Here is a 23333-nt window from a genome sequence, read left to right as displayed (position 1 = left end):
AACAGCATTCTTACATTAATTGTATTGAACAGCATGTCAGGAAAGTTTTTCCTCCAGAGATTTCTTTCAATTAATTATTGAATTTGAATTCAAAGGTTGGAACAGTAGCTTGTGAAGCATGTTAACTTCTACTTGCAGGGAGACCGAATAGGTTTAAAGTGCACCTGCACAATCGAATTAACATTGGCTAGAATCCATTGCCAAAACATCCGGTACCGGCTAAAAAACTCACTTTCTTACAATTGAGGCCTACAGCCAAGAAACCGACCTTTTTCCCACGCTCTCTAGCGCTTCTCTCTTACGCTACCTGGAAGTAGCAAACTCGTCAACGCCAGCTGGTGATATGAAGTCAGTTCAAGGCGAACTGAGTGGAAACCAAACTAGCCGAGATAGGCTTGACATCAAATAACGAAAAAATAACGAAAGGATTTGTAAAAGCGATTGTCGTTTCAAGGTCTGTCTCGAAATGACGTCATAATCCGGTGTGTTGTGCAATACAATTCGCCATTGCAGCAACGTGGCCAAAATACAAGCGCTTGGAGAACTATGGTTTTGATAATTTTTATTGAGATAAACATAGCCTTAAAATGTAACGACGAGGTTGGTATTTAGCCTATAGATTGAAACATGCTCTTTCAGATAAAGGAAAGTAAAAGTCATCGCGTAGTTGATATTCCATGTGTCTTGTTTTACTGTAGATTTGCTGGAAAGAAACAAAAAACAAGAATAATCGAAGGTAAAAATGATCCTGAATGGAACGAGGAACTAAATCTTCCAATCAAGTTTCCTTCTATGTGTGATGCGATTAAGTTAACAATCAAGGATTGGTGAGCTATATTGCGTCGCGTTAAACATTTTCAAAAGTTTGCATTGCTAGTTTAAAGCTATTGGCAGACTAACAATAGCAATCAAAAAAGCATCACCAATTGAGAGCTTTTGTTGCATGATCAAGAAAGACTCATATTTCCAGGGATCGTGTTGGAGCTGACGACCCAATTGGAACGGTGGTTATCCCAATGTCGCGCATTTCGTCAACAGGGGAGGACTCAGGGGGCGCTGGTTGGTTTCATTTATCAATTGTGCTTGTCATAAATTCTGTTTTGTTTTTCCGTTGTTTCTTTTATTCATCCATTCAATCATTGGTTGTGTGATGTTTCTTGATCATCTGAATGACTCATTTTCATTTATTTTGTTTTCATTGCACGATTTATTTGGCGTCATATGATCAGACGTGGACGAAGATGATTTTGACGATCTCGAAGGTTCGAAGAAATTTTTACGTTTTGTAGTTGATTGTTATAGATGGTTGCTGTGTGTTGATTGTTATAGACAGGGCCGTTGACAGGATTTCTCAGGCTCGGTACCAATTTATTTTCGGGCCCCCTTCATCGACAATGTTATGAATATAAAGGTTGTGTACAAACTTTTATGGATGAGCTGTTGAAATGAAGATGACATAATCATGCCGTTCAAAGTATAAAATTAAGAGGAATGTCATTTATATATATATATATTATTATATTCTCAAAGATTTGTTGTTTCCGCGAATTTCCCCAACTGCGCAATTAGGGATTTTTCCGTAAACCGCAAAATTCTCGCTCTCAATCACGATCTTCGTGGTAGCCTATGTTTAAAGTTGTCGCAGATTTCGGATGAATTTAATTCTTTGTAAAGTAGACTCAAGTAGTTAGAAGTGACTATCACCAAAAAATATATATTCAAAATTAAAGAGTGGGTAAAGAAAAATATTTCGAAATTTTGAAAAAAAAATCGTGGTTAGGGAAATCACTATACCCGGAAGGGGGACGGTACTTTACCATCTGACGGCTGAAGTGGCTGTTTTAACCTCTGATGGCAATTCCTTTAGATCTGATTATATTAAGATCTTAATAATGTTTGAATTGCGGGGAATCTTTTAAATCCGGGCCACCTAAATATTCCGGGCCCGGATCCAAAAGTATCACCTAGACCCCCCTATCAACGCCCCTAGTTATAGATGGTTGCTGTGTGTTGATTGTTGTAGATGGTTGCTGTGTGTTGATTGTTATAGATGGTTGCTGTGTGTTGTTATAGATGGTTGCTGTGTGTTGATTGTTGTAGATGATTGCTGTAGAGCAGTGGCTCTTAACCGGGGGGGCGTGAAGCATCTCTCAGGGGGGGCGCGAGCTCTACAACAATTACATTTTTTTTAACTGCTTTATAATGTCCTAGGAGCTATGCTGTTCGTCATATTTTGTATTTTACCTTGTTTTATATTGTATTCAGTAATTCTTGCTTTATTAGTTAGACCAGAACTTTACAAAACTATTTTGCGCTGAACTCCTTCAGATTTATCAAATTTTCTCGACGCTGCTAAGTTTTTACTTTTTTGTTCCAATTGCTTTTTTACAGTTTTATTTACTTAATGCTCGATTGCTTTTTTACACTTTTATTTAATGCTCGATCACCTTATCAGGTCACATGAGTGTTGCCACATCTCACTGATGAGTAGGCAATAAACAGAAAAAAAAGGAATTTTTTTGGTATGATACTTATTTAAAATGTAGGGAGGCGCGAGGCACATGACCATTATTGAAGGGGGGCTTGATAGAAAAAAGGTTAAGAACCACTGCTGTAGAGTGTAGATAGTTGCTGTATGTTGATTGTTTTAAATAATTGCTGTGTGTTGATTGCTGTGTGTTAATTGTTGCAGGTAGTTGTTGTGTGTTGATTGCTGTAGATGGTTACTGTGTGTTGATTGCTATAGATGACTGCTGTGTGTTGATTGTTTTAGATAATTGCTGTGTGTTAATTGTTGCAGGTGGTTGCTGTGTGTTGACTGCTGTAGATGGTTGCTGTGTGTTGATTGCTATAGATGATTGTTGTGTGTTGATTGCTATAGATGATTGCTTTGTGTTGATTGTTGCAGGTGGTTGCTGTGTGTTGATTGTTGTAGATGATTGCTGTGTGTTGATTGCTATAGATGGTTGCTGTGTGTTGATTGCTGTAGATTATTGCTGTGTGTTGATTGCTGTAGATGGTTGCTGTGTGTTGATTGCTGTAGATTATTGCTGTGTGTTGATTGCTGTAGATGGTTGCTGTGTGTTGATTGTTTTCGATAATTGCTGTGTATTGATTGTTGTAATTGTTGTAAATGATTGCTGTGTGTTGATTGTTGCAGGTGGTTTCTGTGTGTTGATTGTTACAGGTGGTTGCTTTGTGTTGATTGTTGTAGATGGTTGCTGTGTGTTAATTGTGGCAGGTGGTTGCTGTGTGTTGATTGTTGTAGATGATTGTTGTGTGTTGATTGCTATAGATGATTGCTTTGTGTTAATTGTTGCAGGTGGTTGCTGTGTGTTGATTGTTGTAGATGATTGCTGTGTGTTGATTGCTATAGATGGTTGCTGTGTGTTGATTGCTGTAGATTATTGCTGTGTGTTGATTGCTGTAGATGGTTGCTGTGTGTTGATTGCTGTAGATTATTGCTGTGTGTTGATTGCTGTAGATGGTTGCTGTGTGTTGATTGTTTTCGATAATTGCTGTGTATTGATTGTTGTAATGGTTGTAAATGATTGCTGTGTGTTGATTGTTGCAGGTGGTTTCTGTGTGTTGATTGTTACAGGTGGTTGCTTTGTATTGATTGCTGTAGATGGTTGCTGTATGTTGATTGCTGTAGATTATTGCTGTGTGTTGATTGCTGTAGATGGTTGCTGTGTGTTGATTGTTTTCGATGATTGCTGTGTATTGATTGTTGTAATTGTTGTAAATGATTGCTGTGTGTTGATTTTTGCAGGTGGTTTCTGTGTGTTGATTGTGGCAGGTGGTTGCTTTGTGTTGATTTTTGCAAATAATTGCTTTTTGTTTATTGCTGTAACCTCAGGGGTTCTTAACCTTTTTTCTCTCGTTTACCCCTTGCCGAATAAAAAAAGTAAAATTTACCCCCACCGTTTTGGTGGCCCCTTGTGATGTCATCGTGTCCAGTCAACCATGCGAATGCGATACACTGAGGTTTTTGAACATCATCTGTCGTAATGAAGTCGAACCCAAAGTCAACATATGATTCTAAATAAGTTCGCTTCTTCGACATAATAACTGCAGATTGTTTAACTTATTTACTCACTTCAAAATAATTTTGCGAAAGACGTTCACTGTGCAGTCTGTCCACTGTCCTCATATAAAGTATGAGACAAATGGAGCTACGCCCAGGGATGCCAGCGACAAATTTCCAATAAACCTAGATCGTGTGTTCAAAAAAACCCAGATAAGTTAAAAAAAACCTAGGTCCAAAAAAGATGTAGTAAAGCGGTTAAAAGTACCTGCATGTGCTTTTAACACCACTTTATATCATTACACAGAAGCCTCAGAAAGCTGCAAATAGTAACACGTATATGTAATAAAGCTATACAACTATACATGCTTATGTTGGTAGTTATTATGGCATATAATTATATACAAAAACAAATGGGGTTCCTGTTCCAACAGGGCTATTGTTCGTCCACCAAGGTACACACTGCACAGCTGACATGTTCCTACGATTTTCAGCATTGTTTGGAACTATTTCTCCTAATTTTCTGTGCAAGATGTAATCTTCTCCAATGAAGAGACTCAAAATATATCTTATATTCGGTAGAAACCATAAAATACAACTTGTGCAGACAAAATGCTCACAATGGAATTCCAGGTCGACACTATTTACCTTTTTAAGAACAAATTGCAAAAAACGATCATATGCTTTGTTCCACGATTAACAAGTGCATCATAAATCCGTTTTGCACCATCAACCTTGTCAGTCTTACATTGAGACTGAAAATACAAAACCAGCGCTTCCCAATGCTCTAATATGCTGCTGATGACCTGTTCTCGAGAAAGCCATCATGTTGATGCTAGTTTAGGAATTTTATGTTGAGCTGTAGGAGCAGCTTTTCAAATCAAAGAAAATCTACAAACCAAAAACCTAGATTTACCAAATTTGAAAAAAAAACGAACTTAAAACCCAGATGTGGTCAAAAAAACCCAGATCTAGGTCGAAAAAAAACAAGCGCTGGCATCCTTGGCTACGCTACGTTTTGACCATTGCGAAAACAATGCACGTTATGGCGCAATAAAGGAAATTGCAATCTTAGCAGAGTTGCAATCCACTTTGTGGTCCTAATTAGGTTCTATACAGTAAAAATGTAGCACACATACGCTGCTGAAATGCAATTGGTAGTCTAAGTTGAAGATAAAAGAAAAAGACGAAAACTTACATCAAGCATAAATTTGAATCAGAATCGAGTGCAACAGTAGTACACTACCAGTTTTATAATAACTAAACAAATAAAGTTTGCTTTAATTTATGATTCCGTAAATTTACCCCCTCGGTAGGTAAAATTTACCTCCAGGGGTAAAATTATCCCCGGTTAAGAACCCCTGCAAATGATTGCTGTGTGTTGGATGTCGCAGGTGGTTTCTGTGTGTTGATTTTTGCAGGTGGTTTCTGTGTGTTGATTGTTGCAGGTGGTTGCTTTGTGTTGATTGTTGTAGATGGTTGCTGTGTGTTAATTGTGGCAGGTGGTTGCTTTGTGTTGTTTTTGCAAATAATTGCTTTTTGTTTATTGCTGTAAATGATTGCTGTATGTTGATGGTAGCTGTATGTTGATGGTTGCTGTATGTTGATGGTTGCTGTATGTTGATGGTTGCGTGTTCAACTAACGTTTATTCTTACTTTAATGTTTTATATTAGGTTTTCTTCCTACTTTTGGTCCAACGTTTGTGAACTTTTATGGCTCTCCCAGAGAATTTTCGGAAATTAGTGACAGTCTGGCAGCACTGAACGTTGGAAAGGTAAGTTATTCAGATGAGTTGCATTGCAAAGACGACCTTGTTCACCAATGATAGAGATACAACGACTTAAAGGACAAGTTAATATGTATGCATTCAAGCATTGTGGATGCTCTAGAAAGATACAGCATTCCTCAATGTTGGAAAGTAATTATGTTCAGTATTATGCAGTTGATGTAATTTGCCACACTTTCTAAGGTGCGTACATTGTACGTTGACAATATATATGTGGGTAGTTACTTCCGTCGTCTCGATTCGGTTTGTGACTTCTTTGACAGCTTTCATGCAAAGATGTCATAACTGTGTGGTTACGACGGGGAGCAGACCACCAAACAAAATCAAGGAAGACCAGCAGATACATTCATGCGAAAGATTGAATCTCTTACAAAGCTCAGCCCGGAAGAACTGCGACAGTTGGCTAAAAATCTCCAATTATGGAGATTTTTTCTTAATATTTATTTCACACAAGTTTGGTGCGAAATAGCATCATTATCATAAACCTCGCATTGCAGTGAAAGCTTTGTTGGTGCCATTTTCAATCGATCATTATTTTGTGTGTCCAGGGAGTGGGATGCGCGTACCGGGGCAGAGCGATGATTGAGCTGGCAACAACGCTAGAGGAGGAAGGAAGCGATCAGGTCCCGGCCAAACAAATGATTGGAGAGGATCAAATACTCACAATGCAGGTGAGGCATGCTTCAGTTAAGGGTGTAGTCCAATGGTTCTTAAACTTTTTGTCATGGCGGACCCCTTTTGTTGCCCTCGAAGCGGTTGCGTACCACCAAAAAATATTTATATGAAATTTTAGCCTATATGGCGTTTCCTGACGAAAACAAATGTTTCATAAGTTTTGGAACTTGGAAGAATTTGCTGATTTGATGTTTTTCTTTAAATTTTATTTAAAATTAATGAATCTTTACGACCTTTACACAGAATTTATTACTTTTTCATTTGAAATCAATAATACGTTGCAATCACAGTCATGGTAAAGCTGTGAGTGCTAATAGAATGCTGACTACCATTTGCATCGCTAAATTAAGCAAGACCAGGTCGCAAAATATACAAAACCGTTTTATACGCGGCATTGTGATCTGGTCAAAGGAACCATATTCGACCAAGAAAAAAGGGACACTAAATTTGTCAGAGTTATTAGATTTCAATGCAACCTTTATTTATCGGAAGCTGCACTGAAACTACCAGGCAGTTGGAAGGTCGCGGTAGCTATGCAAGGGTTGCGATGGAATTATGAGGCGATAACGAGGGATTTGTAGAAACAACGTTACAAAAGACACGTAGGCAACACTCAATATAAGATGAGCAATAACACTAGCATACAACTGCTTGTCGAAAATGGAATGCTTTTTTGTATGCCTTGCCAAAAAAGTTTGCTATAGAACTTTGCTTGAAAATTGCAAATGATTTTTGTGTGCATCAAATGTGAAAGTGATGTTCATGGCACTAAGCCTATTGGCATCTGCTAAACTAATTTTTTTCCCTCTTCTACCCAAGAGTCCAGTGGACTTACTTACGTTTTTGTTGCACTAATGCAACCGTCTTTTACAATGATGGTTTTCTTTCAAGAAATATCTTCGTCGTCGTCGCTATAGACTTGTTGTTGGCTTTGTTAGCGCAAATCTCATTGACAAAAGTTACGAAAATCTTGAATTTGAAGTTTCTATGGGTAACTATGGCAACAAGTTTGACGCCGATGTCGGCGCGGCATGCTCTGTAACGGAACCAACCAACCCTGTGTTTGACGGTGAGTGTCATAATGACAGTTTCTTACTTGTGTTAATTTTTAGTTTATCCATTTTGTTGCCAATAAATTTGTAACGTTTTGTCTTGGTTTCAATTAACTTGATACTTTCAGGTTGCAAATACTATTTTCTTCCCTGGGCTTCAAAGAAACCTGTTCTAATGGTGACGTCACAGTGGGAGGATATAAACTTTCGATTGCATGGAGTGAACTTCATTTTGAGGTTGTGTGATCGGATGGTGAGTGCCGGTGGCTTGGTACAATGGAATACGTTTGGTAGTTATGTAAAGCATGTGGCGCCTCATGCTAATGTTCGTCTAACACAGATGGTCGACAAACCTTTTTGAGAAAGGGCCACGTGACTCTAAAACTAAATACTTTCTGGCCAAATAACTATTTGTTCAGAACAGTCTGCATCCATGACTCAACAGAGTGGGTGTGGCTTATTTAGCTGCATGCAACAATTGACACTCTCGCTTGTTGACAACGAATGAGTTAAGGAGAAAACATTTTATCACAAAGTTATAAATGGTTATTGTTTTTAGAAATATCTGTTTTCAAAAAGCCTTAATAGAATATAACGACGGGAAACGGCAAATAGTGTTAACTTTTGATGGGAATTTTATCGGGAAGGATGGACAAACCTCGCGGGCACCATTTAGCCAGTGGGTTACAGTTTGGTAACTCCTGGTCTAAAACAAGTTACATGCTCAGTTACAGTTTCCAACTCTAAGTATTAAATACGTCTGTTTGTATAATGTTTCACGTTTGGTGTACGTTGACACACATTAGATGATTTATATAAATTTATCGTCAACAATAACAAATATGTTTCAGGATGCAGAAGCTCAAAAAGTGCGACACGTGATTGAAAACAATGGAACCGAAGTAGAAATCGCTTCTGAGGTAGTTGGACTCCTGGATACCTTGATATTGGAAACCTCGTGAGTCCAAGAGCCCCAGTCGCGTTCATTGCTGAAACACATCTGCAGAGTGTGTCTATAGTTTGACGTAAAATAGTTGAATTGCTTAGTCGTGTAAACGAAGATACATTGAACATCAACTGAGAATACATAAACACCATATTCGTGATTGAATGCAAAAGCACTTCAATAGGCTGCAAGAAATAACACTTGTCTTCTTCTTTAGCTTAATATAAGTTTATAACAATAAAAACTTGAACTGCTATCCTAAAACTTCGAGAAGGGTTTTACATCAAACGCTAAACAGAATGCATATGCATATATTGTTATCAGTGCAGTGAAGCTAGAAAATAGAAACTTTGATTTGAAGTTTTATTTTTCAAATCAAACTTTTACTCCATACTTCACTGCACTGAAGAGAACCTTATGTTTGCCTCTGTCTACATTGCTTTTAGACACTGTCTTTTAAACTAAAGTACAAAAAAGAGTTTTAAAAGTGATGTAATTTTTACTTTGTATGTAGCTACTTATGCTTGAGAGGTTTCTGACTTTTTGGTTTTCCCTTGCTGACTTATACTGTAAGTCAACTAGTATCCTTTGTGGATCATTCGCCTGCGTCTTAAGCCAATCTGGCTGAGCTTTGTATGTTTATCTTCTCTTTTTCTAACTATTTAGTATGTTAGAATTATCCCTGCTTATCTTTAAAAGGTTGTTCTTTCTAGTTTTTGTTTCTAACTCGATAAAAATTCTTTTCATGGAAGGAAGCGCATTCCAGACCCACGTGGTCTGACAACAGCCAATCAGCTTGACATTCGAATCCATCAACAACGCGTGAAAACCTTCAAGAGCATTTCTGATGAAGCCAAAGATTTACGTCAAAATTGCACTGATGCGAATCTGGCAATGATTGCCATTCACGATTTCCTGGATCGCCTCAAAAGCATTTCTTATGAGGTACGTTTTGATACGTTACCAACTGAATCATAGTGAATGAATCACCATCAAAAAATTTTCAAGTTTGATTCTTTGCATGCGTAGTTGCAAGGGAAAACTAGTGAATATATAAATAACAAGGAAAGTTCTTTTTATGTTGTGCCATAAGTGCAAAATGAAGGGAGGAAAATGTTATGTCATTCCAATTTGCAATTGGTCAAAGTTTTGGGGAGCGTAAAAATCCAAACAATAGGATCTCATTTTTTTGAGTTGACCTGAAGGTTCATATCATTTCACGTTTCATTGCAATGCGACAGTGCGTGCGGGTTCACTTTGATTTTGTGACACTGAACAATGTAAAAGCAGACGACAAATATTTAACCCCAATAAATTAAAGTAACGTAATGATCCTGCAAACGGTGCTTCTGATGGGAAAATACAGTTGCGAAGTACTTTCTGCAAAAATACAAAAGCAGTAATGTTCATTTGACTTTACTTTAATGGATTACTTGGTTTTCAGTTTTCATGCCAGGTGCTTGGTTGTTTCAATGTAGCCTACAGTTTAATTCTGTAGATGATACTGTATTGCCAATACTTCTTTCAACTTTCTAAATCCATTGATTACAAGGAATTGTTTCGTTTCCTTGTTGCATGAATTTTTCCATATTGGAGCTTTTTAATTTCGGAGTCTATTGTTGTTTTTGGAAAAAAACAAAACGGATTGACATAGCTCCTGTACCGAACACAAATTAAAATATTAACTGAAACTATTTATTATGAGTTGCTTTATAGTCACCAAAATTATCACTTGTGGCAGTTCTCAAATACAACTGTTGATGATTTCATTTCAATTAAAATGATGATCTGTGTTTATTTTTAAGCCAGAACTAGCATGGCCACCTAAAGATACGGCCTGATTTGTCACATTTTGCAGAAATTTTCAGGTTTTTCTAACTATGGGCGAACGTTTAAATAAATTTTTCTAAAAATTAAATTTTTACGCTTTCTTTATTCTTTTCCCCAGATGACACAATAGGTTTTAACATCCTCATATGTTAAAACACAAAGAAAATTTGATTTTGTAGATTTTAGTCAGACTGTTAATTTTCAATAACAGTCTGATTTTGCGTTTTTCAACTTACTTTTTCTCATTTGCTACTTCTTCCCCAAGGCAACAAAAAAGTTTTATGTCATTAGGAAACCGCAAAAAGTAAAAGCATCTCAAAAAATGTCAGTCAAGCACTAGCAGTAGCTGTAATCAAAATCTGCTAAATGTGACAAATCAGGCCGCATCTCCAGGTGGCCATGGAACTAGTTACTGGTTAATTGGAAAGTAATCTGTAGTGCGGATCCTAAGACCGTGTATGACAAAGCGTGTTGTCCAAGAAACCGTATGAAGTTAATCAATGGCCTGCACAAGTGCACAAACTATTATGTTAACGTGTACTTTAATCAGTTGTAAATAAACTGGAGTGTGGTGTATTTTTGATTTTCAGCCACAGAACAGTCTTCCAGATATAATTATTTGGATGATTTCAGGCAACAAGAGGGTCGCCTACTACAGGTTGGTTTTGTTGCTAGGTTTCATGACAACGGGATTACCATTATGCCTCTATAGGAACCGCATTTAAAAAAAAATGCTGGATATTTATATTTGCTTTATCGTAACGAAATGACGAAACAACGATGAAATAATTATAATGCTCTCTCTTATTACGGAACTTCTTATATTGAACTGACCAACAATTAACGTTTGCTTTCAAAATGTCTTGTGATTTTGATTTATTCAATATTATAATGCAAATACTTTCCCTATTAGAATTCCCGCCTACGAGATCTTACACTGTCGCGGTAAGCCAGAGTACAGCGGAAGGTTTTGCTCAAAGCCGCAAAACATTTTTCTCAAGGTGAGACTAAATTTGGTAAATTTTGGAAGAAGAGACTCCATCTTGTAACGCGTGTTCAGCATGGCTGACTAATCTGTTGGTTTGATGACTTGTGGTGTCACACGGAAACCTGACATGTCATGATTATTGTTGTGGTGGGTATCACTATAGATCAAATTCAATGCTAACGAGTGTCATTGCACATGACTAGAAAACTGTCTTCCGACATTCGTGACAAACTTTTACTACCACAGCAAACTCGCAGCATCAGACCAAAACGGGCCGTTTATGTCTATATTTGTGAAATAAGCAACGATCATGCTGCTAAAAAGCGAAACTCAATATATTACAAGTTAAATATTTAATGTGCAGTTTGAAACAATGAAAACTATTAATACTACAAAAAATGCTCAATGCTAAACAAAAAAGCAAAGCAGAGCGAATTAAATCAAAATATAGTTAAATCAAAATATAGTTATTACTAGCCTATCTGAATTCTTATAAGAATTCAGATATAATATATTCAGATAGACATATATTATAATAATTTAAAGAATTCAGATAATAATAACTATATTTTGATTTAATGGGCAGTTTGTGTATTTTTGTTTAATATGGAACCCTCAGAGAAACTTTTAATTTTTCAGCTGCCAACTTCAAAGGCATCAAGTAAGAAACGCTACAAAATACCCTGTCAAATTAGAATAATAGCGTGGTTGGGTTTAGCTAAGGAACAAAATGACTTTGACTTTCATAGCCGTGGTCAAACGTCGGTGTATGCAGATACGGTAAGTCATCGCAAACTTTAGTGTGTGTGAATACATTCAGTGGATTCACATTGTGTGTGAATAACACCAAAGTGTGTGTGTGAATAACACCAAAGTGAATTCACATTGAATTCACTTTGGTGTGTATAGATTGAAACACCTCTAGAGCAATGTTTCCAACACAACCACCATTGATTTATAAATCATGAAAAAGTCTCCAAAATATTTATCATTTATATGACTGATTGAAGCTCAATGTAATGTGTGAGAGTGTGGGTAAAGAGGCTATTCTCACAGTTGTTTACTAACCACAATTGTTTAAGCGTCTGAGATCTACACCATCTCTATTGGACTAGAGAAAAGTAGGGTTTCCATTTCCACCTTTCCTATTCCCGAAACCGTGTTTAAGATAAGATGATGGTATAAGATGTTGATACAAAAGTTCTCAAGATCAGTACACATGCCCAACATCCGCACTATTGCACAAGACCGCACCATCATACAAAAGGCCGTACCATCATACACAAGGTCGCACTATCATACAGTAGGCTACATAAGACTTATTTCACCAAATAAATGAACCTCACCAGTCATTTGCAAAGTCATGCGTGCCACACGCAAAATAAATTTTTATTTGAATTCGTTAGTCATTCTTAGGCCTGGGAACACTGACTGTAGGTGTTATGTTTATGGATGTAACGTCAAAGTGTGGATTCATTTTAGCTCATTTTAATGTAGTGAGAAAAGTTTAAGTATGCGTTGAATCATTTACGTGTAATGAGTATGTGTGAGTTTACTTTGGAATATTTGGGTGTAGCGAGGAAATGTGGGTACGCCTTAGCTTATCTAAACACAGTGAGTAGCTGTTAGAGTCCGTTTGAGTGCATGTAAACAAGGGTAGTTAGTGTGGTTCCACTTTGATTGCGCAATGTGTGGACACACTTGCTTTCATGTAAGTACTGTGTGTAAGTGTTGACATACTGTGGTTCATGTGGATGTGAAAATGTTTGGAAAAGTTCAGACAATTTGTTTTCCTGGCAGATAAAGCGTGTAATCTGATGACATGTTGATCATTTCATTTCAAATTAATTAATGCTTTTTAGTATGAGATGGAAAGCAAGGTTCCTATACGTGGCTGGGTGTCCGATGGATTCAAAGATATCTCGGGAGAGGTATAAAATCTGATTTTGCTTGCTATAGCCTACTTACAGCGGTTCTTTGTTTGAAAGATGTGACGAGTGTATTTCAAAGGCTTAATTGGTTATTTCATCAATATTTGTAGATTCCTCTTCCAAAGGACTCTTTTGTTTGTCCAAGAGGATGGGAGTGGGATGGTGATTGGGAAATTAGCTCAGAGCTCAATTTACTTCGAGATGCCGGCCATTCTTCGTATTTGGAGGTTAATCATTATTACTTATACTGCATGCATTGTTTATCTTTCCTTCAGTTCGTCTAGTATTTTAACAGACCTGATTATTCTAGGAGTGCTTTGATTATGAGCAACGCTTCACTGGAACCGATTGGGAAATGGATAAGGTCGTGAACAGCGCAGGGGAAACCATAAATGGTCCAGAAAGCATTCCATGTCCGAAAGGTTGGGAATGGGAGGACGGTTGGAGTGTGGACACGCGTCGCGCTTGTGATGAAGATGGTAATTATCACAAAAGTTGTTTTATTTCTTTATTGATTAATAATATCAAGACTTCATTGAAAGTAAAAATGTATTTCTCTAACTATTCCTGTCACTTTGGCTCAGTGTAAAATGAAGTGTGCCAAACAAACTATTTACGTACCCGAACTTTTACTCATCCAGTAAGCGAATCTAAACATAGCAACGTTTGTTGAATACAACTTGTTGATACTGCTTAGGATGGGAGTACAGCTCTCCGATCGATGGACAAGGAGAGGTTGCCTGGTCGTCGCTTGAAAAACCTTTCCATCTCATGCGGAGAAGACGATTAGTCCGAAACAGGAAGAACGTGGACCCAAAACAAATGAAGAAAGATGAAGTGAGTAGATTTGAGTGGATTCATAATGCGTAGCGACAGAGTTTATAACCTGAAAAATTCTTTAGAAAGTTGAGCAGATGATGGGTGAAGGGTGGGAGTACGCTACTACATCTTTGAACCAATTTCACCCGACTCCAAAAATCTTGGACATGGTGCGAAGGAGGAAGTGGATTAGAAGGATGGTAACTTCAGGATCGGAAGGAGCAGCGGCAATTTTCAATCTGGAAAACGCCATCGTGGTAAATATTGACGTTTACACAGAAAACGTGAATCTAACATGCAAGCAGAGATGTACGTTTACGCCGCAAATTCTACGCCGCATGTTTGCGGCGTAGACTTTTTGTTTGCGCTAACGCTTGCGGCCACATTTTTTTGGATAGTTTGCGCTTGAGGATGCGCCGTAAAGTTTTCGCGGTTTTTTAGCGCATAACGTCAACGCATAATTTTTAATGTCTTAGTTGTTGTTTGCAATTTTTTTTGTCAAACTGCGAAATGTTGACGTCTTGCAATTACCCATTGTTCTAGTGTTGTGTCACAGTGTCATCTATTGTTCAGTCAGCTGGAGTTTGTTTGTATATCGCACTACTGCCTTTGACGCTAGAGTCTCACGTGGAGACTGAAGTCTTGCAGAAAAAAATAAAGAATTAGTTAAAACAACTTAGGCCTACTGAGAAATTACTTAGTAAATTACGGGTCAGAACAGGAATGTAATGCAAGCAAGCAAGTAGGTAGGTTGGTAATGTCGCTCCATGTAAAATGTAAACAATGACTTGGCTTCGTAGTGTGAAGTTTTTTTAGTCAAGCAGTGTTGAAGGCGTTTGTAAGCAATTATGAGCACTTTAATTTATATTAGTTAAGTCTTGCATTTTGGGGCAAATCAGAAACTTCTCAGGCAGTGAGCAGTGCAGCCTATGTATCTAAACAAACTCAAATATTTGGTCTCCGACCGTGATTGCTAGCATGATGTTGTACTCTGTATGTTATATGTAGTACTTTGCCTTTTCCGGTTATTCTTGTTGTAGGCTATGTAGCGTAGTAATGTGTAGGCCTACATACAGTAGGCTATCAAGCTAAGGTAATTTTTACTTGACAATTTATACAGTCTGTTACGTAAGTATGTAATTATATATGTTTTGTAACTTGATGAGCAGTTTAGCAAAACATGCATCCAGGGGCCAATTGTGAGAGGCTTTTGAGTAGCCTACTGCTAATAACACTAGTAATGCTAACTATCCCTGAATGCTAATAACAAAGAGTTGTGCAGTTCAGAATCTAAACTTGCTTGTGTCTGGCAGTTTTGTCTTCCATTAACCCGCTTTTTAAAAATCTTATCAGAAAAAAGCATAGAGCTTACTGAGAGAATTATGGCATTAAAAGCAACATTAGTCTTATTCAAACGGAATCATTTTAAAAATAGTGTTTTTTATAATGGATTTTTAGGGAGCAACAGTTAGTATATTACTAGGAGCGACAGTTAGTATAATACTAGAATTTTCTTGATAGGCATATGCTACAGTTTTTTACACTACACTATTGTATTCAGGGAATAACTTACGGTAATACTAATCTCCAAGTGAAATGGAGCATGATAATACAAATCCATGGCCCTACATGGAAAAGTATTTTAAGCTCTCTTCTTCGAAAGGCAAAAACTTATATTTTCAATGCCAGATGTGCCTTCCGGCCAAAAAGATAATTTCTTGTAACGAGAAATCGCGAAGTGGCTTGAAGAGTGTGTTGTTTCGAGTGGTTTATACCGTGTGAATATTTGGCACCTAGCAAACAAAATGAGTTTGCGCTAACGCTGACGCCGCCACACTGACATTTTAAGTTGAAAGGCTATAAACTAAACTTTAAAAAGCACTTTTGCACTTCAACATTAATGACAAGTTCACTGTATTTTCATTTATCTACAAAATATTGTTTGAAACTCAGGGTTTGGAAGCTACCACTTCTGTAGTTTATAAATCATTATTTTAATCGCAAAATGCATTGTATTTTTTGGACAAACCATTTGTTTCTTCTATTTCCTTGCATCGTCATTATGACATCACTTATGAACGGTAGTTTTATTTCAATAGCAAAGCGGTGGAAAGGTGTTCCCAATGACTCCAACCAGCCCCACAGTCCAAGAGGCCCCTGCTAAAGCACGCGCGATGCTGGGGGCATCCAGTGGAGATGGAGCTGGATCTGACAAAGAAGAAGAACAAGTAAAAATGAAGCTGTTTAAGAAGCGAGCCTCAAAATCTGATCCTCTTGTTACAGCGGCCACAGAAGGTTCGTTGCATTTCGTTTGCCACTACTACTGAAGCCCTCGTGCACCGTTAATGCTGAAACCCTCGTAATCCGCCCCGTTAGCTCAGTGGTTACGCGCCTGCTCAAGATCACGCGGCGCTGGTTCGACTCTCGGGGTGTGCGCTTGAGAAACGCATTCAGGACTGCTTTCCATTCAGCGGCACCTAGTAAATGGAGTAATTCCGCGGTAACAAGACTTCAACAAACGGAAAGCACTCTGCCAATCTAGGTAAGTGGACCTGCGTTAAGAGCATCTACAAGTATGCGAAACTACCAGGAATAACCTATCAAGGCTTGGTCAGGACGAGGATAAAGATTCAAAACCAACCAACCCTCGTACACCGTTCATGCTGAAGTTCTCACACCGTTAGCCTTCGTACCAGACTTGGACAACTAGATAATTTTTGTTTCTCGGCAGCCGATGTAATTCTAAGTCTAATCTAATTCGGTAAAAACTTGTTTGCTCTAATTGTAGCTCTTATCCAATTTTGCTAAATAATTAGTTTGTCCAACAGTATTTTTTGGCAAATGGAAGAATACTGCGCTCTTATCAACGTTATACAAAGAAAATGCAATAAAACGATCAAGATCAAAGAGTCATCCCATCCCTTGAGCAGCAAAGTCATGAAAAATTCGATGAATTCATCAATTTATTGACGTTACAATGTATATTATGACGTAAGAGGTTTTGGCGCTGTGATGGTGGAATGACACTTTGATCCAGAGTTGCCGCATTGGCGTTTATATACAACTAAAAAAAGATATGTGACAATTGCGCCCAACTAATTCTAATCTAGTTTAAATTCTACTCTAATTTGTGAAAACTTGGGTAGCTCTAATTCTAATCTTAATCTAATTTTTAAAAACTTAAATTACTCAAATTGTAATTGTAATCTAATTTCGAAAGACTACAAAAATTCTAGTTGTCCAAGTCTGCCACGTACACCGATTGTGCTGAAGCTTTCATACACTGTTGTTACTGAAGTCATCGTACACCGTTGTTACTGAAACCCTCGCACACCTTTGTTACTGAAGCCAACCTACACTGTACTCCCAGTCATCGTCGTCGTGTGAGCCTCTGGGGCCGAGGGTCTATCTTTTTACCACCCTAGATTCACGATGTTCGCGGACTAAGCTGGAAGGCTACTAGAGAGCAGGCAGTCTTTTCTGTCATTATCCAAGACACGCAGACCTTCCACTCTATTAGGTGGCTTGAAAATGGTGCAATTGTTGATGATGTGGTCTCTGGTCTGTTCTTCAGCATCACGCTCACAAGTAGAGAAGGAAGCCATTCCTCATTGGTGGATGGTTAAGCGGAAAAGTCCGACGCCCGTACGGAGACGGTTGAGGCGCACCCACGCCTGTCTTTGTAGTGTCAGGCAGATGGGGCGTGTGTCGGCATCGGAAATGAACGAATGGAGTCTGGTGGCGCTTGACTTCTATTCAGAATTCCATTTATGGTCCGCCCAGGTAGCCGCAGAAATGTTTTGTCCATCAGCTTCGTTGAGAAGTTGAACGGCTGGAACGAATGGGTGTCTTGATTTCAGTCGAATAGGGTGCTTTTTTGGGGGAGCAGAGGCAATACATGGCTGTTTACATGGCTGTTTATGCTTAGACGAAAACAAGTTGTAAATGCAAACTGAACTAGTCAAGCTTACATGTTTGAAGCAGTAAACAGACATAAGTGAGCAACGTCTGCTGGACGACATAAGCTAAGGTGATAGCTATTTGCGATGTAGATTACAGTAAAATTTTATATAATTAACTTACAATTTAGAACGAAAAAAGAAGAAGAAGATACCAGCCCCTAAAATTTACATTATGTACAATACGTCATCAAAGCTTCAACTGAGAGCGTACATTTACCAGGGAAGAGACTTGATTGCGATGGACCAAGATCACTTCTCTGGTTGGTTCCGCTATTGATTCATGCAGATTTACATTGTTCAACTTGTTTTTTCATAGATGTTGTGGAATAAGGATATTGTGTAACTGTTGTATTTGAAGCATTTATGAAATATTTGAAAATGCTTCTTTCAGTTTGTAACCTTTCGAATGCCAAATTTCAGATCCAGTAGTGTTTGTTTCCTTTCTCAACCATTGCCGACGCACTGCTGTTGTTCATCATACGCTGAATCCAGTGTGGGACCAGACGCTTATGATGGACATCACTTTCTATGGAGACCTACGCTTGCTTCAAAAGTATTGCAATGACGTAGTGTTGGAAATATTTGACAAGGATGACGTGGTAAGATACTTGTCATAGCAAGGATGTCGTGGTAAGATACTTGCCATTCTATTAGATTTGCTTTGATGAATTGTTGAAGCTAAAAATTTATTTTGTGAAAAGAAGTTTTTGTGTTATGTTGTATACAGCTTACATAATGACTGGTTGTCCCAACAATTTGTAGTCTCTTAGCGAGATTATTGGGTCGATTTCGTTTGTGTGGATAAAGTGCAAATATCTTTGACAATTGTACGTAGTAGTATGACTCAGGTTAAAAAGAGCCACGAACGACACCGCAAGATTGCCCAGAACATTCCTTTTGTAAAAAACCTTGCATTGTCAAAACCTACACGTCATCATGCGTGCCGTAGTAAGAAACCATCGCCAGAGAGACTGTCCGTTCCATCAAGAAACAAAGATGGGTACAACTCCGATTCTTCGCTCTTTAACTGTGACGTCAGAAAACGAAAATTTTCCTACGATCGAAAGGATTCGTCCTCAATCGATCCAAAGCAGATGAGCAATTTTAAACGAGAGTCTGTGAAGCGTAAAAGTCTTCGCGATAAGCTCACAGGATCAGCACAACAAGCGTTTGATGAAGTCCGAAAAATTACGTCACGGTTCCATTCGAAATCTCCTTCTTCTCATCCTCCTAAAAGAAAAAACGAAGCACCGCTGGTTTGTTGGGCCCGCTTCTGCATCATGGTGGGGGAATGGCCTAGATTGCTGCAATATTACTAAGTGGCATGACACTAATCAAAGACATCTTCTAATACTTCATTATGATAATACACTTTTGGTAAAGACGTGGTTTTCTTGAATCATACACAAATAAAACCTACCAACCACACGGCATTTAACATAACAACTTGAAAATAAACTAAAAATTACAAACGTTTTCGGCCATACTTATGTTAGCCCTTATCAAGTAACCAACTGACTGATGCTCTTCATAAATTGAAATTATCAAACTGATCTGCTTACACAAAATCGAAAAAAAGAAGCGCATAAGAATGAAACAGCAAGGCAGAAGAGACGCTTAATTGTAAGCTTAATAATAATCACATGACACTTAATTGCGCAAGGCAAAAACACACATCACATGACACAAAATTACGTTAAGAAATTTAGCAAATAGGAGGTGCCTGCGGTGAACAACTGCTTTTTGAGCGAAGATTGCAAGATTTTATGAACAAAGCGTCGTGGGTTAAGTATCAAATTCGGTGAAGCATGTACGACTGTACGTACAATTCTGAAAGACTACAGGGATGGTTTATTGTTTGAACTAGTTTGACAATCGAGTATGATCTTTAATGGCACTTTTTCTGATTCATTTTTATGCGTTGCTTTTTTTCGTTTTTTCTTCAATTGTGTGTTTGTAGATCGGTTTTTCAATTTCAATTTATGTAGAACATCAGTCAATTGGTTACTTGATAAGGGTTAAAATGAGTATGGCCGAAAACCTTTGTAATTTTTAGTTTAGTTTCAAGTTGTTATGTTAAATGCGTTGTGGTTGTTAGGTTTTATTTGTCATTATCATAAATCTTTTATCGTCCTGACTGCAGCTCTCAATGAATAGACTTTGATAGTCTTAAGTTCTTTTACCATCTTAACTTCAATGTAAAAGTGCATGAAGAAAATATAAAACAAGATTTAGAATTAATGAGATGTTTTGTAGTTATTTGCCAAAATCTGGTTTGCTGCAGATACCAACAATTCATCTTCAACATCTTGATAAAATTAACAAATCGGTAAAAGCAGTGGCCGGATTTAAAAAGGCATCAACAAAAAAGAAAGCAACATCAAAGCTCGCAAGAGCAACCTTTCCTACTAAAAAAACAAAAGAAAAACCTCAACTGGTTTGTAACTCACTTTTGAAAGTACTGGCTGTTCTGGTGATATTTTATGTTGTAAGCATGTGGGGCTGTGGTGTTGCTTGCATGAATGCTAATCTACACGTCACTATGACGTGTTGGTGAAGTAAACCACAAAGGTTATTCAAGGTCATTCAATGAGCACAGACTATTCTGTTCAAGCATAAAATGTGAAAGTTGTCAGATTTTACCATCAATGGCTTGCAGACCTAACATCAGGAATATTTAAAGAAGGGGATGCGAAGGCTCACAGCGATTGCCTCATTCTCATGACAGGGCGGTAGTTTGTAGCGGGTAAAACATGAGGTTCTTTTCAAAGTTACACAAAGTTTTGTAGTGCAGCTGGTACAGTCAGCTACAGAAGACAGTTAGTAAATCTTACATAGAGCATATTTAAAGAATCCTTGTTTGCAAAGACAGTTGAAAAGTTACCATTAAGCTGTTTTTCTTAACAAAGCCTTTGCACTAGGCTAGATGTAAAGTAAGTATACGGGTAGTTGAATCAACAAGTAACCATGAACATGCAGTGAGCATCCAGGCCTGATGCTAATAGCACAATGCAGGTTATCTTAACAAGATTTATTAAACTACTATCGGTGCCAATTGTCACTTTACGGTAAACAGAGATTATTTACGATAAACAGAAGCCCTTCTACTGTCAGACGTATCAAAAGCCTTCGTATCCCCTTCTTTAGATATCCCTGCCTAAAATTTGTGGCTAAAGCTATATAATACAGTATAAGTATTTGAGTTGTTTTGTTGTAATGGTTCTTGACTTTTTTTCTTCATTACTTATTTCAGTTTCGACCAAAAATTCATTGTCCAATATCGAGTTTATTTTCCGTATTTGGTTAGTTTTGCCAATTATCACTAGATGGGGATTACAGATTTATTGGTTCCAAACATAGACACCTGTCATTTGTAGATTTAGCTTTAAACCATGTAAGCAACATATTGCGTATCAGTACTTCATCGCGTAGACTGTTTTGGCAGATTCGTATCGAGGAAGGCTTCGATAAAAATAAATTAACCATATTCAGTATAATCAATCCACCATTGCTCTTTTCTTATTATTTGTTGTTTTCAGTTGCAGAAGCTCAGAAATGCTATCATTTGGTGTTGGTGTCGGTCGATTATGGCTCATATGTTTATTACTTGTTGCTGAGGATGAATGGAAATCATCATTTACATTGTGATCAAGCCAAGCGTAGACAAATATTTATTGAAATAACAGTACATCCAAACAGGAAAAAATTAACACATATAAAGAAAAATACAAAGAAAAGTATAAATAAACAAAGTGTCCTCTTATTTTTCATTCTTACTCCCTTTGTTTTCACCAAGCGCCTTTGTCTGTTGTGCATTTGACTGCATGAGGCACGCAGCCACCAATTCTTTGGACAGACGGAAAGTTATTCACTGTCCAGGCTGTGCATAATCATAAGAATGACCGTATTTATGTAAAGAATAAAGAAGCTACCCCACTGAATGAAAGGCTGGTGTTCCGGAGACAGAAACCAGCCTCTGTGATGGAATACAAAGAAAAGTACAAACAAAATGAAGGCTACTCTTATTTCAAGTACACAAGTCAAGTGCAAAACAAAAGTCAAAAAAAGTTAGTAGTCTAGTGCACAACAGACTAAGGCGTTTGGTGAAAGCAAAGGGAGGATATGTTGAAAAGTAAGAGTACATTTTGTTTATTTATACTTTTCTTCTCATTTTTCTTTACATGTGTAAATTTTTTCCTGTTTGGATGTACTGTTATTTCAATAAATATATGTCTGCACTTATGGCTTGATCATCCTGTATATATTAATTTTTACAGTTTGTTGAAAAATGTTGTTCATTGCTGTTTCACTATGTAACAAAGCAATATCTCCGCTATTTGTGTAGCTCATGTTTACATAAAATGTATCACAGTTGAGGGCAGGAAAATTACGATAAATTTACAATGGAAAAAAAGGAATCACGGTAATGGCATTATGTTATCATGGCCTGAAAAGATTAGGTTTTGTTAGCTTATGATTACAATCGTTAAACCAGACAAAGCAAGAAATCGATTTCAACATGTATTTAGTAAATTTGTTGTCTCACACAACCTCGTTCGACAGGGCAAGGCAAAAAACGTTCTAGTTGTTTGGGATGAAGTAAGTGGAACCTGCGCAGCTGCAGAAACCTGTGCTGCTGCAACAAACTGAAAGGAATTTGTTGCTGAAAATATTCCAAGATAAATCAACAAAGAGATTAATAAAATACATCACAGTGTTTTATAAATCGCGTTTTCAGCACAACTGCCACCCTCATAATATTATGTCAGGTGTGTCATCTTGTATGTATGCCAACTACGGGGTTCGAACTCACGCAAATCTACAATTTTCAATTTGAATGACTGGTCTATGGGATCATGAAAGTAACAACCCCTCATGCGTAACATTTCATCACTTACGTAATTGGTCAACATTCTCTAATGAAAACTAATGAATTATTTAATTGCTTCCTCTGACATAGGCGAATGAAGCAGTAATGACCAAAGAAGATCATAACTCAAAGACACCTGTTCACGTAATTTCATATTTTTATAGTTGTTGTGTGGTTGATTGGTTATTCATTTTTTGCCAATCTGTTGTTCGACAAAGTAAACTACTTCGTTTACTTTTGTAAATCGTCGTTGAGCATGAACTGAAACTGTTACGTTCGATGTTTTTGGGTTTTAATTTGTTGCTTTGCTATCTTTTGGTGAAGCATCTTTGGACCAGTAACTCCATGCTGAGGTTGGCGTGTTGGACCAGTGAAAGTACATTGAAAGATTGGTTGATGTCTCCAGTCACTGATCGTTCCCATTCACAGTCAGCAAAGCTATCCAT

The 23333-nt window shown here is 37.6% G+C and overlaps 1 protein-coding gene across 1 annotated transcript in view; it reads left to right on the top strand.

Annotated features, from left to right (window-relative positions):
* LOC145768279 (myoferlin-like) overlaps window positions 1-23333 on the top strand; it is a 71614-nt gene that overhangs the window by 22154 nt on the left and 26127 nt on the right. Inside the window, exons 13-33 of the mRNA XM_082579758.1 lie at window positions 699-827; window positions 971-1059; window positions 1230-1262; window positions 5702-5802; window positions 6363-6485; window positions 7381-7558; window positions 7670-7794; window positions 8393-8499; window positions 9240-9432; window positions 10908-10975; window positions 11231-11318; window positions 11945-12085; window positions 13168-13236; window positions 13347-13463; window positions 13547-13715; window positions 13934-14073; window positions 14139-14312; window positions 16155-16350; window positions 18146-18277; window positions 18438-18616; window positions 18866-19273. Of these exons, the coding sequence (XP_082435884.1) occupies window positions 699-827; window positions 971-1059; window positions 1230-1262; window positions 5702-5802; window positions 6363-6485; window positions 7381-7558; window positions 7670-7794; window positions 8393-8499; window positions 9240-9432; window positions 10908-10975; window positions 11231-11318; window positions 11945-12085; window positions 13168-13236; window positions 13347-13463; window positions 13547-13715; window positions 13934-14073; window positions 14139-14312; window positions 16155-16350; window positions 18146-18277; window positions 18438-18616; window positions 18866-19273 (2959 nt within the window). The remainder of the gene's footprint in view (window positions 1-698; window positions 828-970; window positions 1060-1229; window positions 1263-5701; window positions 5803-6362; window positions 6486-7380; window positions 7559-7669; window positions 7795-8392; window positions 8500-9239; window positions 9433-10907; window positions 10976-11230; window positions 11319-11944; window positions 12086-13167; window positions 13237-13346; window positions 13464-13546; window positions 13716-13933; window positions 14074-14138; window positions 14313-16154; window positions 16351-18145; window positions 18278-18437; window positions 18617-18865; window positions 19274-23333) is intronic.

This window comes from Aplidium turbinatum, chromosome 4 (genome assembly GCF_918807975.1).
Source record: "Aplidium turbinatum chromosome 4, kaAplTurb1.1, whole genome shotgun sequence".
NCBI classification, from domain to species: Eukaryota; Metazoa; Chordata; class Ascidiacea; order Aplousobranchia; family Polyclinidae; genus Aplidium; species Aplidium turbinatum.
The sequence above is the reverse complement of the archived record's forward strand: the minus strand, read 5'-3'. Positions and strand labels throughout refer to the sequence as shown.